Here is a 19,658-nt window from a genome sequence, read left to right on the forward strand (position 1 = left end):
ACATATTGTCAGGGTTTTTTTTGCAACAAATTCCGTTGCGTTTGTTATTGTATAACTGACAAACGATACAGTTATGGCTATTTGTAAGAAAGTTGCAAAAAAAACGGATATGCAGTCGGACGCAACAACACGGACTTCCGGCCAGCTCACACATCCAGCGCGTCAGATTTGACAGTAGAAGCTACGCAGCCAAGTTTATAGGAAGTTTTGGCACAGCCAGTAAACACCTACAACTCAATCTGTAGTGTGAATTTGAGAGATTTCGGTCAATATGGTTTTGCTGACAATGATCGCTCGGGTAGCAGATGGACTGCCGCTTGCTGCATCGATGCAAGAAGACGAGCAGGTTTGAATGAATACAATGTGTTTCCTAGCTAACGTTAGCCCTCGATCACGACTCGGTGTCATTACATTGCACATAAGTTATTTGACGAAGGCGTCTTCTATATGTGGGTGCTCTGTCAATCTGAACATTTACACATCGTTATAAGGACCTTGTATTTCATATCATCTAGAAATAACATACTTAAAAAAAAAAATTATACGGACCTTGTAAGGGTTAGTGTTCCCACATGGCCATATCTCCATGGTACAGCGCAAGTTTACGGAAAACATACTGAAGACAAGGTGTTAAAGTTAGCTAGCTATCTAGAAAATCAAATCAAGTTTTATTTGTCACGGGTGTAGACTTTACAGTGAAATGCTTACTTACAAGCCCTTAACAAACAATGCAGTTTTAAGAAAAACGGGTGTTAAGTTAAAAAAAATAGCTAAGTTAAAAATAACAAATAATTAAAGAGCAGCAATAAAATAACAGTAGCGAAGCTATATACAGGGGGTACAAGAAGTACCGTACAGAGTCGATGTACGGTGGCCCAGGCTAGTCGAGGTAATTGAGGTAATATGTACATGTAGGTAGAGTTAAAGTGACTATGCATAAATAATAGAGTAGCAGCAGCGTAAAAGAGGGGGACGACAACAATGCAAATAGTCTGGATAGCCATTTGATTAGCTATTTAGGAGTCTTATGGCCTGGGGGTAGAAGCTGTTAAGAAGCCTTTTGGACCTAGACTTGGTGCTCCGGTACCGCTTGCCGTGCGGTAGCAGAGAGAACAGTCTATGATTAGGGTGGCTGGAGTCTTTTTAGGGCCTTCCTCTGACACCGCCTGGTATAGAGCTCCTGGATGGCAGGAAGCTTGGCCCAAGTGATGTGCTGGGCCGTAAGCACTACCCTCTGTAGTGCCTTGCGGTCGGAGGCCAAGCAGTTGCCATATCAGGCAGTGATGCAACCAGTCAGAATGCTCTCGATGATGCAGTTGTAGAACTATTTCAGGATCTGAGGACCCATGCCAAATCTTTTCAGTCTCCTGAGGGGGAATAGGCTTTGCGTTCCCTCTTCATGACTGTCTTGGTGTGTTTGGACCATAACAGTTTGTTGGTGATGTGGACACCAAGGAACTTGAAGCTCTCAACCTGCTCCACTACAGCCCCGTTGATGAGAATGGGTGCATACTTGGTCCTCCTTTTGCTGTAGTCCATAATCATCTCCTTTGTCTTGTTCACGTTGAGTGAGAGGTTGTTGTCCTGGCACCACACGGCGAGGTCTCTGACCTCCCTATAGGCTGTCTCATCTTTGTCTGTTATCAGGCCTACCGCTGTTGGCAAACTTAATGATGGTGTTGGAGTCGTGCCTGGCCATGCAGTCATGAGTGAACAGTGAGTACAGGAGGGGAGTGAGCACGCACCCCTGAGGGGCCCCCGTGTTGAGGATCAGCGTGGCGGATGTGTTGTTACCTATCCTTACCACCTGTCAGGAAGTCCAGGATCCAGTTGCACAGGGAGGTGTTTAGTCCCAGGGTCCTTAGCTTAGTGAGGAGTTTTGAGGGCACTATGGTTTTGAACGCTGCGCTGTAGTCAATTAATAGCATTCTCACAAATGTATTATTTTTGTCCAGGTGGGAAAGGGCAGTGTGGCGTGCAATAGAGATTGCATCATCTGTGGATCTGTTGGGGCGGTATGCAAATTGGAGTGTGTCAAGGGTTTCTGGAATAATGCTGTTTATGTGAGCCATGTCCAGCCTTTCAAAGCACTTCATGGCTACAGACTTGAGTGCTATGGGTTGGTAGTCATTTAGGCAGGTTACCTTAGTCCCTGTGCCCAAGAACACTATGGTGGTGTGCTTGAAACATGTTGGCATTACAGACTCCGTCACGGAGAGGTTGAAAATATAAGTGAAGACACTTGCCAGTTGGTCAGTGCATGCTCGGAGTACAAGTCATGGTAATCCGTGTGGCCTTGTGAATGTTAACCTGTTTTAAGGTCTTTAGCACATCAGCTACGGAGAGCGCGATCACACTGTCGTCTGGAACAGCTGATGGTCTCATGCCTGCTTCAGTGTTGCTTGCCTCGAAGCGAGCATTAAAGTAATTTAGCTCGTCTGGTAGGCTCGTGTCACTGGGAAATGTGCTTCCCTTTGTAGTCTGTAATAGTTTGCAAGCCCTGCCACATCTGACGAGTGCTAGAGCTGGTGTAGTACGATTCAATCTTAGTCCTGTATTGACACATTGCCTGTTTTATGGTTCGTCGGAGGGCAGCTCCTTGAAAGCGACAGCTCTACCCTTTAGCTCAGTGCGGATGTTGCCTGTAATCCATGGCTTCTGGTTGGGGTATGTACAGTCACTGTGGGGATGACGTCATCGATGTACTTACTGATGAAGCCAGTGACTGATGTGGTGTACTCCTCAATGCCATTGGAAGAATTCTGGAACATATTCCAGTCTGTGCTAGGAAAACAGTCCTGTAGCGTAGCATCTGCGTCATCTGACCACTTCTTTATTGAACGAGTCACTCATACTTCCTGCTTTAATTGTTGCTTGTAAGCAGGAATCAGGAGGATAAGATTATGGTCAGATTTGTTAAATGGAGGGCGATGGAGTGCTTTGTTTGCGTCTGTGTGTGTGGAGTAAAGGTGGTCTAGAGTTATTATTATTTATTTTTTTTCCCTCTTGTTGCCCATATAATATACTGGTAGAAATTAGATAAAACTGATTTAAGTTTCCCTGCATTAAAGTCCCCTGCCACTAGGAGCGCTGCCTCTGGATGAGCCTTTTCCTGTTTGCTTATGGCCGTATACAGCTCATTGGTTGCGGTCTTAGTGCCAGCATTGGTTTGTGGTGGTAAATGGATAGCTACGAAGAAAATAGATAAACTCTCTTGGTAAATAGTGTGGTCTACAGCTTGTCATGAGATACTCTACCTCAGCCAAGCAAAACCTTAAGACTTCCTTACTATTAGATTTTGTGCACCAGCTGTTGTTTACAAATATACACAGACCGCCACCCCTTGTATTACCGACGATGGCTGTTCTATCTTGCCGATGCAGCGTAAACCCCGCCAGCTGTATGTTATTAATGTTCTCGTTCAGACACGACTCGTGAAACATAAGATATTACAGTTTTTAATGTCACGTTGGTAGGATATTTGTGATTGTAGTTCATCTATTTTGTTATCCAATGATTATACGTTGGCTAATAGGACTGATGGTAGAGGCAGATTACCCACTCGCTGTCGGATCCTTACAAGGCACCCGACCTACGTCCCCGATATCTCCGTCTCTTTCTAATGTGAATCACAGGGATTTGGTTCTTGTCGGGTGTCCGAAGTAAATCCTTTGCGTCCGATATCCTGATATCTTGAAGCTCTTTTCGGTCATAAGAGACATTGTACAAAATAAGTTACAAATAACGCGACAAAATACACACAATAGCACAATTGGTTAGGAGACCGTAAAACGGCAGCCATCTCCTCCGGCACCATTACTTATTATGCTCAGTGTGACTCAGGAAGTGGAAGCTGTATGGATTAGAGGTTGACCGATTATGATTTTTCAGCACCGATTTATTGGAGGACCAAAAAGAGCCAATACCGATTAATCGGCCAATAATTTTTCTAAATTTATATTTTTGTAATAATGACAATTACAACAATACTGAATGAACAATGAACCCTTTTATTTTAACTTAATATAATACATAAATAAAATCTATTTAGTCTCAAATAAATAATGAAACACTTTCAATTTGGTTTAAATAATGTGAAAAGAAAGTAAAAGTGCAATATGTGCCATGTAAAAAAGCTAACCTTTAAGCTCCTTGCTCAGAACATGAGAACATATGAATGCTGGTGGTTCAATAATCCCAGTTAAGAAGTTTTAGGTTGTAGTTATTATAGGGAATTATGACGCATCGACTATTTCTCTCTGTACCATTTTGTATTTCATATATCTTTGACTATTATATGTTCTTATAGGCACTTTAGTATTGCCAGCCTAATCTCGAAAGTTGATAGGCTTGAAGTCATAAACAGCGCTGTCAAGCATTGCTAAGAGCTGCTCACAAACGCAGTAAAGTGCTGTTTGAATGAATGCTTACAAGCCTGCTGCTGCCTACCACCGCTTAGTCAGACTACTCTATCAAATCATAGACTTAATTATAATAAACACACAGAAATACAAGCCTTTGCTCATTAATATGGTAAAATCCGGAAACTATCATTTCGAAAACAAAATGTTTATTCGTTCAGTGAAATACGGAACCATTTCGTATTTTGTTGAATGGGTGGCAACCCTAAGTCTAAATATTGCTGTTACATTGCACAACCTTCAATATTATGTACAATTCTGGCAAATTAATTACGGTCTTTGTTAGGAAAAAACACAGTTCGCAACGAGCCAGGCGGCCCAAACTGTTGCATGTACCCTGACTCTGCTTGCACTGAACACAAGATAAGTGACACAATTTCCCTAGTTAATATTGCCTGCTAACATGCATTTATCTTAACTAAATATGCAGGTTTAAAATATTTACTGTGTATTGATTTTAAGAAAGGCATTGATGTTTATGGTTAGGTACATTTGTGCAACAAATGTGCTTTTTTCACAAATGCGCTTTTGTTAAACCATCACCCTTTTGGAAAAGTTGAAGTATGCTGTGATTCGATGATAAATTGACAGGCACCGCATTGATTATATGCAGCGCAGGACAAGCTAGTTAACCTAGTAACATCAACCATGTGTAGTTAACTAGTGATTATGTGAAGATTGATTGTTGTTTTATAAGAAAAGTTTAATGCTAGCTAGCAACTTACCTTGGCTCATTGCAGCCACAAGGGCCTTTTGACGCTGCACTCACGTAATAGGTGGTCAGCCTGCCACGCAGTTTTCTCATGGATTGCAATGTAATCGGCCATAATCGGCGTCCAAAAAGGCCAATTACTGATTATCGGCCATGCCGATTAATCAGTCGTCCTCTAGTATGCATCTGTGCATCACTGAGACCGTAAGTGTCTTTTTTTTATTTATTTGAAGGATTCTTTCTCGCTGTTGAAAGATAAGGGCCATATGTTTCAAAAGCCATATTACAAGCAATGATTATTGATGTTTCTAAGTGTTAAATCACAGTGTTGGGATTGTAGTTAACCTGAATCAGTCTTCGGTGAAGCTAATGGCTGAGAACTCTAGGGAGAAGTCAGAGTAATACCTGGAGTTTGAGAGCTACACTATACTACAGTGCATTCGGAAAGTATTCAGACACTTCACTTTTTCCACGTTACGTTCCAGCCTTATTCTGAAATGGATCAAGTAATTGTTTCCCCTCATCAATCTACACACAATACCTCATAAAGACAAAGTAAAAACAGGTTATTAGACATTTTTTTATTTATAAAAAAAGAAAAAGCAGAAATACCTTATTTACATAAGTATACCCTCAGAGCAAAAACCAAGCCATGAGGTCGAAGGAATTGTCTGTAGAGCGCCGAGACAGGATTGTTTCTCGAGACAGATCTGGGCAAGGGTACCAAAAAATGTCTGCAGCGTTGAAGGTCCCCAAGAACACAGTGCCCTCCATCATTCTTAAATGGGTGAAGTTTGGAATCATCAAGACTCTTCCAAGACCTGGCCGTCCGGCCAAACTGAGCAATCGGGAGAGAAGGGCCTTGGTCAGGGAAGTGAACTTGATCTCTGGAAAGACCTGAAAATAGCTGTGCAGCGACGCTCCCCATCCAACCTGACAGAGCTTGAGATGATCTGCAGAGAAGAATGGGAGAAATTAATCAATCAAATGTATTTATAAAGCTTTTTTTACATCAGCTGATGTCACAAAGTGCTATACAGAAACCCAGCCTAAAACCCCAAACAGTAAGCAATGCAGATGTAGAAGCACGGTGGCTAGGAAAACTCCCTAGAAAGGCAGGAACCTACGAAGAAACTCCCCAAATACAGGTGCCAAGCTTGTAGCGTCATACCCAAGACGACTCGAGGCTGTAATTGCTGCCAAAGATGCTTCAAAAAAGTACTGAATAGTCTGAATAGTTATGTAAATGTGATTCGTTTTTTTTATTTTTAATAAATTAGCAAAAAGTTCTAAAAGCTCTTTTTGCTTTGTCATTATGGAGTATTATGTAGATTGATGGCGGAGACGATTTGATCCATTTTAGAATAAGGCTGTAACTTAACAAAAAGTTGAAAAGGTGAAGGGGTCTGAACTTTCCCGAATGCACTGTATATACAAAAGTATGTGGACACCACCCTTTTAAATGAGGGGATTTGGTTATTTCAGCCACACCTGTTGCTGACAGTTGTTTGAGCTCACAGCCATGCAATCTCCATAGTCAAACATTGACAGTAGAATGACCTTACTGAAGAGCTCCATGCCTTTCAACGTGGCACCGTCATAGGATGCCACCTTTCCAACAAGTCAGTTAGTCAATTTTCTCCCCTGCTAGAGCTGCCCTGGTCAACTGTAAGGGCTGTTATTGTGAAGTGGAAATGTCAAGGAGCAACAACGGTTCAGCCGCAACGTGGTAGGCCACACAAGCTCACAGAGCGGGACCGCCGAGTGTTGAAGCGTGTAAAAAGCATCTGTTCTCGGTTACAACACTCACTACTGAGTTCCAACCTGCCTCTGGAAGCAGCGTTCGTCTGGAACTTAATAAAATGGGTTTCCGTTGCCGAGCAGCCGCACACAAGCCTAAGATCACCATACACAATGCCAAGCGTCGGCTGGAGTGGTGTAAAGCTCGCCACCATTGGACTCTGGAGCAGGGGGAAACGCATTCTCTGGAGTGATGAATCAGCATCACCATCTGGCAGTGCGACAGAATGAATCTGGTTTTGAGGGATGCCAGGAGAACACTACCTGCCCCAGTACATAGTGCCAACTGTAAAGTTTAGTGGCGGAGGAATAATGGTCTGGGGTTGTTTTTCATGGTTTGGGCTAGGCCCCTTAGTTCCAGTGAAGGGAACTCTTAATGCTACAGCATAAAATTACATTTCATCCAATTCTGTGCTCCCAACTTTGTTGTAACAGTTTGGGGAAGGCCTTTTGCTCTTTCAGCATGACAATGCCCCCATGCACAAACCGAGGTCCATACAGAAATGGTTTGTTGATCGATGTGGAAGAACTTGACTGGCAGAGCCCAGACCTCAACTCCATCTAACACCTTTGGGATGAATTGGAACGGTGACTGCGAGATAGGCCTAATCGACCAACATCAGTGCCCAACCTCACTAATGCTCTTAGTGGTTGAATGGCAGCAAAGTTCCAACATCTATTGGAAAACCTTCTCAGGAAGACAGTTATAGAAGCAAAGGGGGACCAACTCCATATTAATGCCCTTGATTTTGGAACGAGGTGGTCGATAAGCAGGTGTCCACATTGGTCATGTAGTGTATTTTAGTAGGCTATAGGTAAAGACCAGATTAAATTGAGAATAGTCTGAGTATATTATCAAGTGGTTGTCAAATTGTGAATGAGAGACTGATGAAGTGTGTGCAGATGTTCGATGAGCAGGTGTACACATACTTTTGGTCATGTAGCGTACTTCCTAACTTAACTAGCTAGCTTGTTAGAAGGCTAAATCGTTTTTGTAAAGTTAGCAAGGCTAAGTTGTATCATATTCTGCTGAATACTACTAGCAAACATTTTATTTTTCCCATTTGCGTTCTATCAGATATAGTGTAGCTGTTTGTTATAACTGCTAACGTGTTATTTTATACCGCTTTATCTCACCTATATTTAGTCAGGAAGAGACTTGCAACACTACCAGAGCCAGGCTAAGCAGCTCTGCCGCAAACTCAATGCCCAGAGCCCCAACCGATGTACCCTGGAGGCTGGGGTCATGTCTTTCCAGTAAGTATTGTTAGAAGTGGATTTTCTTAATATATTATTTTATTTATCTTTTACATTTGTCTTAAATAATATCATAGTCACTACTGCATCCAGAGTGATATTGTTGAGGAAGGATACTACACTGAACAAAAATATCAACGCAACATGTAAAGTGTTGGTGTCATGAGCTGAAATAAAAAATCCCAGAAAAGTTCCATATGCACAAAAAGCTTATTTTTGTCAAGTTTTGTGCACAAATTTGTTTGCATCCCAGTTAGTGAGCATTTCTCCTTCGCGAAGATAATCCTGACAGGTGGCATATCAAGAAGCTGATTAAACAGCATGATCATTACACAGGTGCACCTTTTGCTGGGGACAATAAAAGGCCACTTGAAAATGTACAGTTTTGTCACACAACACAATGCCACAGATGTCTCAAGTTTTGAGGGCGTGTGCAATTGGCATGCTGACTGCAGAAATGTCCACCAGAGCTGTTACCACATAATTTAATGTTAATTTCTCTACCATAAACTGCCTCCAATGTCGTTTTGGAGAATTTGGCAGTATGTCCAACCAGCCTCAGAACCGCAAACCACACGTAACCACGCCAACCCAGGACCTCCACATCAGGCTTCTTCACGTGCGGCAGCGTCTGAGGGGGGTTACTGAGGAGTATTTCTGTCTGTAATAAATCCCTTTTGTGGGGAAAAACTCATTTTCATTGGCTGAGTCTGGCTCCCCAGTGGGTGGGCCTGACTGCCAAGTTGGTGGGCCTATGCCCTCCAAGGCTGCACCCCTGCCCAGTCATGTGAAATCCATAGATTAGGGCCTAAACAATTTGTCAATTTAGTGATTTCTTTTATATGAACTGTAACTCAGTAAAGTCTTAGAAATTGTTGTTTATATTTTTGTTCAGTATGATAAGCTAATGAAGATGAATTTCTCTTTCACACACACAGCCAATAGGATCGTAGTTGGATGGACTAGACACACACACACTACAGGCTCTACTAGGCTGAACATGCAAAATTATACCAAAAAAGTGACTTATTAATTAACTATTGACTAACTGATAATAACCAACTAATAACCAGGCTGATGAGGCCTTAAGAACACATCCTTGTTTACATTTGAATAACCAGCATACTGAAAACACTAACACTTAGTAACATGATTAATCTTCTATGCACAATTGTAATTTAAATTTTGCATACAGCCTACCCACCATTCTATATTTACCAGTCAAGTAGCAGTCTTGTGTGATAATCAAAGGTGGAACTCTCTAGGACCTCCTCCTAAATCTGTGTTTATAATACTTTCATTATTATCTTGGTGTATTTGGTGGTATTAAGGAAGTTAACGTGATGTTCCGATTGTCCTCGCCGTTCATTTAGTATGCACTGCAGTGTGTCTGCTGTGTCATTCAGGGCCCAGAGTGTTGTTGTGAGTAAACTAGGCAAGTCTGGTTACGTGGTCAGGAGTAACTCTGGAGACGACTACCCTTTTACGATAACTCCCTAACCTGTCACTGGACGGGTCTATGTGGAAATCTCAATCAAGCTTCACTATAACTCTGTTACTTTCCACTAACATACTAATGTCTGTCTCCCCAGCTATGTATTAGAACATGGTGTGTGCTACTTGGCCTTGTGTGAAGCTGTGTTTCCCAAGAAGCTGGTCTTTGGTTACCTGGAAGACCTCCAGACAGAATTCCATGAGCAGCATGGAAAGAAAGTCCCCACAGTCTCCAGGCCGTACTCTTTCATTGAGTTTGGTGAGAGGTTTTCTTTTTTCACTCATTATCGTCCCGTTAAGACATCCCAGGCAAACAAAAAGCATTTGGGAAATGTCCTTTCCTTCATAATTCCTTTCCTTCATAATTCCTTTCCTTAATCCACACTGATGTAAAAACCAACAACTAAATAAGTCTGGCAAAAGCAAATTCCCTGCTATATTGCTTTCCCCCATTCCATGTTTTTTGATTCAGTGCAGAGACAAGTAGACAACTACAGGATGCCACATTAGAGTAGGGTGTCAGGTAACCTAGAGGTAAGAGCGTTGGACCAGTAACCTGAAGGTCGCTGGTTCGAATCCCTAGCCAACAAGGTGAAAAATCTGTTGGTGCCCTTGAGGAAGGCACTTAACCCTAATTGCTCCTGTAAGTCGCTCTGGATAAGAGGGTCTGCTAAATGACTTAATGTAATTGAGATGCACCATAAACCAACACTTGGTGTGTAATTGCGTCTCATCCTTCCTCTATCCTCAGACACATACATCCAGAAAACCAAAAGAAACTACATTGACAGCAGGGCACGGAGGAACCTGGGCAGCATCAACACAGAACTGCAGGATGTCCAGCGGATCATGGTGGCAAACATTGAAGAGGTCCTGCAACGAGGAGAGGCCCTATCGGGTAATTTATAATACTCATACCTCGTACAGTACACAGCCCTGGCATCAAACCCACCATACAGACATAAAATACACGTCATTCATTTAAAAGGGATAGTTTATCAGATGTTTTCATACATACAGTTGAAGTCAGAAGTTTACATACACTTAGGTTGGAGTCATTAGAACTTGTTTTTCAGCCACTCCACAAATTTCTTGTTAACAAACTATAGTTTTGGCAAACTTTGTGCATGACACAAGTAATTTCTCCAACAATTGTTTACAGACAGATTATTTCACTCATAAATCACTGTATCACAATTCCAGTGGGTCAGAAGTTTACATACTCTAAGTTGACTGTGCCTTTAAACAGCTTGGAAAATTCCAGAAAATGATGTCATGGCTTTAGAAGCTTCTGATAGGCTAATTGACATAATTTGAGTCAATTGGAGGTGTACCTGTGGATGTATTTCAAGGCCTACCTTCAAACTCAGTGCCTCTTTGCTTGACATCAATGGGAAAATCAAGAAATCAGCCAAGACCTCAGAAAAAAATGTGAGACCTCCACAAGTCTGGTTCATCCTTGGGAGCAATTTCCAAACACCTGAAGGTTCCACGTTCATCTGTACAAACAATAGTACGCAAGTATAAAACACCATGGGACCACGCAGCCGTCATACCGCTCAGGAAGGAGATGCGTTCTGTCTCCTAGAGATTAATGTACTTTGGTGCGAAAAGTGCAAATCAATCCCAGAACAACAGCAAAGGACCTTGTGAAGATGCTGGAGGAAACATGTACAAAACAATCTATATCCACAGTAAAACGAGTCTGATATCGACATAACCTGAAAGGCCGCTCAGCGAGGAAGAATCCACTGCTCCAAAACCTCCATTTAAAAAAAAGCCATACTACGGTTTGCAACTGCACATGGGGGACAAAGTTTGTACTTTTTGGAGAAATGTCCTCTGGTCTGATGAAACAAAAATAGAACTGTTTGGCCATAATGACCATTGTTATGTTTGGAGGAAAAAGGGAGAGGCTTGCAAGCCGAAGAACACCATCCAAACCGTGAAGCACGGGGTGGCAGCATCATGTTGTGGGGGTGCATTGCTGCTTGAGGGACTGGTGCACTTCACAAAACAGATGGCATCATGAGGAAGAGAAATTATGTGGATATATTGAAGCAACATCTCAAGACATGAGTCAGGAAGTTAAAGCTTGGTCGCAAATGGGTCTTCCAAATGGACAATGACCCCAAGCATACTTCCAAAGTTGTGGCAAAATGGCTTAAGGACAACAAAGTCAAGGTATTGGAGTGGCCATCACGCAGCACTGACCTCAAACCCATAAACAATTTGTGGGCAGAACTGAAAAAGTGTGTGCAAACAAGAAGACCTATAAACCTGACTCAGTAACACCAGCTCTGTCAGGAGGAATGGGCCAAAATTCACCCAACTTATTGTGGGAAGCTTGTGGAAGGCTACCTGAAACGTTTGACCCAAGTTAAACAATTTAAAGGCAATGCTACCAAATACTAATTGAGTGTATGGAAACTTCTGACCCACTGGGAATGTGATGAAAGAAATAAAAGCTGCAATAAATCATTCTCTCTACTATTATTCTGACATTTCACATTCTTAAAATAAAGTGGGGATCCTACCTGACTTAAGACAGGGAATTTTTACTAGGATTAAATGTCAGGAATTGTGAAAAACTGAGTTTAAATGTATTTGGCTAAGGTGTATGTAAACTTCCGACTTCAACTGTATAGTTGTCTAACATGGAGCTGGTCCCATATTCAGTGACATCAGTTGTTGAATTGCAATATCTATTAAATGGCAACCATCACTTTCATACATGAGTTATTATTTCTAAGTTTTGTAGAATCCTTTTTTTTTTTTTTAAGTTCTATCTGATGACATGAAAGTTAAAACAGTGATTTTCCAAACACTGAGATTCGCAGTTATATATACTCTCTCTTGTATTAGAAACTTGTTGCACATTTTGAAAATATCAGTTTTCTACTTTTAATTGTATTTTGATGTCAGGAATTGCACATCTTTCCTATTAATTTATTATTGAAGCCTGCATACATTCACGGTTAGATATAATGCAGCTATTGGTTACATTATGGTCCTAAATATTAATCAGACATTTTTTTCCCCTCCAGCTCTCGACACCAAAGCCAGCAATCTGTCTAGCCTTTCAAAGAAGTACCGCAGCGATGCCAAGTACCTCAACACCCGATCCACCTATGCCAAGATAGCAGCCGGGGCAGTCTTCTTCATTACACTTATCGTCTATGTGCGTTTCTGGTGGATCTGATGCATAAGGACTGTGAAAGAGGAGATAGTCTGGGTTCCCTTTGTAACCAAATATTCAAACTGTCAATTGTAATATATTAATGGTTTCTGTTAACAGCAAAGCTTAAGTTCCTACATGGGTGCCTTAGGGGGAGGGTGGGACCTTGTACATGGGTGCCTTAGGGGGAGGGTGGGACCTTGTACATGGGTGCCTTAGGGGGAGGGTGGGACCTTGTACATGGGTGCCTTAGGGGGAGGGTGGGACCTTGTACATGGGTGCCTTAGGGGGAGGGTGGGACCTTGTACATGGGTGCCTTAGGGGGAGGGTGGGACCTTGTACATGGGTGCCTTAGGGGGAGGGTGGGACTCATGTCTGTTTCAGCTGTGTGTCATGTCGCATACCTGTATGGACACATACTGACCTGTGGTTGCTAATGTGAGCGAGGTGTAGCTTTCTGTGCATTCATAGTGTTTGTATAATCCCATTCGCTGGAGTATAAAAGGGATTGAAAATGCGTTATCAATGTTTACATTACGAGGTGTTTTTTTTTTTTTTTACCATGTCTCTGAAGGAAAATTCTATATGTAAATGGTCTTAAGTGTGAAACAACTTGTTACCTTGAGTTTGTTTACAAGACATACATAATTGTAAGTAATTATTTGTTGAAAGGTATATTTACTATCTTCTCAATGTTTATCAGATTGAAAAAATAAAAATGTGGAACACTACATGATGAAATTAGAAATAACACTCCAAAAAAATAGTCGCATGGTTAAACGCACACACATGCTCATACTTGAAATGCACACATAAGCATGCAAGCCTATTCAATGACCCAGTCGGTCAATGGGTCTGCACCACAAGATTCTCCCTCTGGAAAACAAAAGGCACCAATGAGTCCATCAGAATCCCCATTTGTACAACACTATTTACCATCGTAGACTATTTCATCCAAACGTATGCCTGGAACTTTTGAGCTTTCAAACATATTGTCAAGGTAAGTGTGACAAAGTGCAGTTTATGTTGATAGTGATCTCACATCATTGTAGGTCAAACATGCAGTTAATCTTTGAAGAGTCAATCCAGGTTACAAAGTCATATTATATATTTATCACATATATCATATTATATTTATCATATATATCACATATATCATATTTCTGATTAAATAAATAATGTAGGATTTGGGGACAGTGCAGCTGGTTTGAGCAATGACAAGATGTTAGAAAGTAAAAAAGTAGTCAAGACAAAATCGAAACCCAACACTTACCTAGTGACAAGGAGAGCTAGGTCTGTGACAATCTCTGGTCCCACATGCACATCTAAGGTACAGTCAATGCCACAAACACTAAATACTGTAGATAATCACAGAAGCACAATCTAATTGACATTTCAGAAGGTTGAAAAACACATTGCCACAGCACACGTACACACAGCTCTACATCGTTCATGTACATTCATCATTCATGTTCAGGTTCTGAGCCATTTGTAAGCTAACCGTTATGGTGGGCAGCCACCACCTTGAAATCAGATGGAGATATAGACAATTTTCCTGTCCTGCTAAGTTCTTTTGGGTGTCAGGGAAAATGTATGGAGTAAAAAGAACATTCTTTTCTTTAGGAATGTAGTGAAGTAAAAGTAGTCAAAAATATGAATATTAAAGTACAGAAAACTACTTAAGTAGTACTTTAAAGTATTTTTACTTAAGTACTTTACACCACTGCTTAACCTTCCCCATAACTGTTTCATGGGTGCCCAGTGTGGCAGCCCCCTGCTCCAACCTGTGTAAGTATGTGTCTTCCAGAAGGATTGGGATAAAGCAGAAGTCAAATTTCCGTTGGACCTTGTGTACAATTGATGAATAACGTGATCTAAATCTACTTTTGGTATTGAGAGATGGAATGGGTTCATTCACCAGCAGAATGAAGAGGCTGTGACTTTCTCTGTGAGAGTCAAGTTCTGTTTGGTAGGGATCAGCCCAGTGCCGTACTTAAGAAGAGATGCAAATGTTAGACACCATCATCACTCTGTAGTAAAACTGTGTTACCACACGTTCATTTTAGATGACAGACAGTTTCCTATGGGTGCAAGGGGACCTGAGTTCGAATTTAGTAGGTCACAGTGATACTGTTTCTCAAGTAGTTTACCTGTGCTGTGGGCTCTGAAGCCATCCTTTTCATCCAGATCACAGATCTTTTGAGCAAGCTCTCTGATGTTATGGCTCAGATTATTGTACCTGTGGAGACTGCAGGTAAACAACTAGTCCCGAATGTGACTATGCTTTCCATTGCCTGTATAGCATAGTCACGCATTTTTATATGGAAAAATAACAAAACATCCCTTGTCTGTCATGAATGTTGAATACAATTTTATTTGAACTTACTGTCGATTATCCATGGGGTCGGTTCTTATTCGGGTCGAAATTTGAGACAAAATATCCACAGGAAGTATTATTAAAAACAAACCGACTTTAAAACGCAGGTCTCTGTGTCTGGCAATCAAGATTTGTTTGCTCATCACTTAAGGCAGTGTTTCCCAACTCCTTGAGTACCATCAACGGCACACGTTTGTTGTTGCAAAACTTATCTAATTCAACTCATTGAGGGCTTGATGATTAGTTTATTAGTTTAAGTTCAGTCTGTGTGCTTGTCCTGGGTAACAACAATATTGTGTGCTGTTGGTGGTACTCAAGGACTGGAGTTTTGAAAAACTGACCTAAGGCACATGCACAAGACAGAAATACATGCACACGATGCATGCATACTAATTTAAGTTGTGTGTTTACATGGTTTTGCGCATGTGCCAGCTGATAGAAATCTCAATGGCAGTACCGGCGCTCTAAAAAGTCAGGTAAACAATGCTTTCCTGTAGATATTATATCTCAAATTTCAACCAGCAGAAGGACCAACTGCACAGACAACGGGTAGGGGAAGTTCAAATGTCATTTTATTCAACATTCTGGCTTGTAAGGAAAGTTTTTGCAGTGCTTAGTTTCAGGCTGTGTAAACAGAAAGCTGGAACCACAGTCTGATTTATCAGCCTAGTAAACAAGCACCTAGGTTGCTTAAACATCAGACTGTTACCATGGCTACCCCATGGATATTCAGTCTGAAAGAAGTGTTAAAAAACATGCAAGAGTCGCTACAAGGAAGAATGTTAAATAAAAATATATTTACACTTTACCGGTTGGTCCTTTTGAGGATAGGAAGTGGAGAGAAAATATCTACAGGAAAGTATTGTTTACCTGACTTTTTGCGACGCAGGTAGGTTCTGTCACTTGTATTTTCAATTTCCTGACATATTGCACCAGATGCACAATATGTAAACAATAGCTGAATGTAAGCGAACGTTGTCAATCAAAGCACATTCCCTTTGCAATCAGCTGGAAGTGCTGGTGAAATTTTCCAGCTGATTGTGTAGGACAACATTCGCTCTGTGGTTTGGTTAAGCTTGGCCATTGTTTACATATTGTGCAAGTGTTTGTAATGTGTGAATTGTGTGACTGTTGAAAATATAAACCAGAAATATAAACCAATTATAAAAACCAGCATACTGAAAGTTGGGTTAATAACACTTCCCGGTGGATATTGTGTCTCAGATTACCTCCAACATAAGGACAAAACCCAGCGGTAAAACAGTAAGTTAAAATGAAGTTTATTCAACACTCTGACTTGTAACGGGACTGTTCGGGAATGCTGAGCCTCCATGTTAGAGAAGATGGTGTAAGTCTTTCACTCTCGGGTTGTAAAAGAGGCTAGCACTGAGGCAAGAAGTAGCAGTATTTCAATCTTCTCGATGGAGCAGTGTGGATAAAGGTAACATTTAGTACAGTAGCATATCCCATAACTACATTGAGGTTTGTTTTTTGACCCATATCTCGTTCTGGCTCCATGGTGTCTTAATGTAACTCTGATTGCGGTCAGACCCCAGTGCAGCTCAGTGTAAACAAGCATAATAGTACTGGGGTCGGTATCTTCTGGAAACTACAATGTGCAAAAATAAACACAACATGTAACAATTTCAAAGACTTTACTGAGTTACAGTTCAAATACGGAAATCAGGCAATTGAAATAAGTTAATCAGGCCCTAATCTATGGATTTCACATGACTGGGAATACAGATATGCATCCAATGGCTAGCTAGTTAGCGAGGTGCACGCTAATAGCGTTTCAATTCGTGACGTCATTTGCTCTGAGACTTTGAAGTAGTTGTTTCCTTGCTCTACAAGGGCTGCGGCTTTTGTGGAGCGATAGGTAACGATTCTTCGTGGGAGGCAGTTGTTGATGTGTGCAGAGGGTCCCTTGTTTGAGCCCAGGTAGGGGCGAGGAGAGGGACGGAAGCAAAATTGGAACATTTCTGGGATATTTTATTTCAGCTCATGAAACATGGGACCAACACTTTACATGTTGTGTTTATATTTTTGTTCAGTATATATGTAAAATCCACTGGTGAAAAAATGTGTAGAGAGCAGGGATTAGACTTCAGGATGACATAGGCCTAGTGTAAGAGACTCTGCTACACTGCAGACAGACAGTCAATGTTAACATGCCGATCCAGCAGGTGTAAATCAATTTAAAGTTTTATTGAGGCTCAAGTTCCAAAACAATATGAAGAAAAAGTTGACTGAAACCATAGACATCACACCATTGTATCTGTCCCATTATGGTGTCTGTGAGAGTATGGGCAGTGCCATTGGCAATTTACTTCTGACTACTTGAGGGGCAGGTAGTTTGAGCCAAGTGTACATAAAGAACCTCTCTCTACATTTGCATCTCTGTTGACAGAGCAGACTGGTCTCAGACTAGACGTAACATGGTAAATATAAATCCGGGACACTCAAATTAGTATGATATGTTACGTTTGGTATGTTTACATAAGACAGAAGGTTACTTAAGGCAAAAGCGTGACCGTCTAGCAACCCAAAGGTTGCATGTTCAAATCTCATCACGGACAACTTTAGAATTTTACCTATTTCGCAACTATGCAACTATTTACTACTTTTTAGTAACTTTACTTTGCAACTACTTAGCATGGTAGAAATCTCTTGTCCTAACCCTGTCTTCTAACCTTAACCCTAACCTAGCTAACATTAGCCAGCTAGGTAACGTTAGCGTTAGCCACCTCTTGCTAACATTAGCCCCAACAAATTGGAATTCAGAACATATCATACACTATAGCAAATTCGTAACATAGTGTACGAATTTCAATTTGAAACATATATACGAATTGTAAGTCGTAACATATCATATAAAATGGATGATGTACATCTACAAATGAATACATACCATACAAAGGGTAACGTATCATACAAATGAAATGTCTCGAAATGTACATACAGAATAATACGAAATGCTCTGAGACCACATTGGACCGAGAAATGGGGCAACTATCAAGTCTTTCTGCCAGAAGTCTGCTAGAGTTGGACAAGGAGAGTGAGAGACACTTATTCGAATGAGGTGTCGTCATCATATTCCCCCGCTCACCTCTCACCTCTCACCGCTCACCTCTCCAATTGAATTCTACAGGTAAAGTTGCGACTGTGTTTACCTTCATTCTGAACACGTTTGGGTCAAGATTGCGCGCCAGCAAGTAACGTTACACTTCTAAAGAAGTTAATAAGGTAATGAAGCTTATCTGCAAGTCTTATAGCTTATGTCGTTACATTGTATGTACAATGTTGTTACATTATTGTTAGCTACATTATTATGTTGTAACATTGTGTTGTTTCATGGTGTTTCCAGCTACATTGTAGGTTATTCAGAATGTTACACTGTAGACTACAGTCACAGATTGAGAGGAATCGTTGCTACAGTAACATAACATGTAGCCTAGCCAGGACGTTTTGCAAATAAAAGTTTTAGCCTACAGCTACAATTCTACAGATTGTGGAATTAATATTTTGTTTTGCCCTTAATTCACAACAAGATAAACTAACTTTAAATCAAACAAAATTACCATTTGACAGCAACCCAGTTACTGCAACATATCTTTGAAAAATAGAGAGAAGTAACGTTAGAGAGCTGTCAATTGGGGTCTAGTGGAAGTAGCTGCTATGCAACCAAGCGAGTTTGTTGGAACATTTGGCAGTTAGTTATATAACAGTCAAACAAGCTGGTTTGGTTGCATCACGGCTAAAGTGGAAGGAGCCCCCTGAGACCATTTCAGCCATCCAAAAAGGGTTAAGATAAAGCTGCACTGAGTGTCTCCCCTATTATTTTTATGTTAGGCCTTCACCTCTTGGTTAACGTTACACCTATCAGGCTCATTTTCTCAGGTCTAACCTCTTACTCAATCGGATTTGTTCTCTGATAACATTTTGTGGCAAGATAAATATTTATTTTTCAAACAAACTCCCATCAAAGTCAATAGGTGCGCTGTTGATATGTATCCCCCATTGCTCTTAGAAAAGTATCCACATCAGCATTTGGACTTAGGTTTCTCTTCTGCCTTGAATATACAGGTATGTGGCAGGGCCCGTAGGTATTTAGCAGTAGCTCTGTACTCGTGACATAATTAAACAATCTTGTTTGACCAGTTTTTGTTTAGTCATAGTATAGTTCCTGGCAAACACATACAAATGACTTCAAATCCAGAAAACCATCTTCCACTTCCTCTGCCAGGCTACTTGTAGTGCCTATGTGTCAGGTCAAATCAAATCAAATTTTATTTGTCACATACACATGGTTAGCAGATGTTAATGCGAGTGTAGCGAAATGCTTGTGCTTCTAGTTCCGACCATGCAGTAATATCTAACAAGTAATCTAACAATTTCACAACAACTACCTTATACACA

At 41.0% G+C, this 19,658-nt stretch overlaps 1 protein-coding gene across 1 annotated transcript; it reads left to right on the forward strand.

Annotated features, from left to right (window-relative positions):
* The first annotated feature begins 63 nt into the window (after positions 1-63).
* Positions 64-12,979, forward strand: LOC106598838 (vesicle-trafficking protein SEC22b-B). Its single transcript, XM_014189848.3, has 5 exons — positions 64-346; positions 8,081-8,190; positions 9,783-9,943; positions 10,436-10,582; positions 12,732-12,979. Exons 1-5 carry the CDS (start codon positions 272-274, stop codon positions 12,884-12,886), a joined length of 648 nt encoding a protein of 215 aa, XP_014045323.1. The 5' UTR covers positions 64-271; the 3' UTR covers positions 12,887-12,979.
* The last annotated feature ends 6,679 nt before the right edge of the window (positions 12,980-19,658 follow it).

This window comes from Salmo salar, chromosome 03, assembly GCF_965601325.2.
Source record: "Salmo salar chromosome 03, fSalSal1, whole genome shotgun sequence".
NCBI classification, from domain to species: Eukaryota; Metazoa; Chordata; class Actinopteri; order Salmoniformes; family Salmonidae; genus Salmo; species Salmo salar.

Bases quoted from the DNA above. Each gene is read 5' to 3' on its own strand.
- LOC106598838 (XM_014189848.3), top strand. From the start codon at position 272: ATGGTTTTGCTGACAATGATCGCTCGGGTAGCAGATGGACTGCCGCTT. The intron at 347-8,080 runs GTTTGAATGAAT...ACCTATATTTAG, and splicing joins CGATGCAAGAAGACGAGCAG to TCAGGAAGAGACTTGCAACA. The intron at 8,191-9,782 runs GTAAGTATTGTT...CTGTCTCCCCAG, and splicing joins GCTGGGGTCATGTCTTTCCA to CTATGTATTAGAACATGGTG.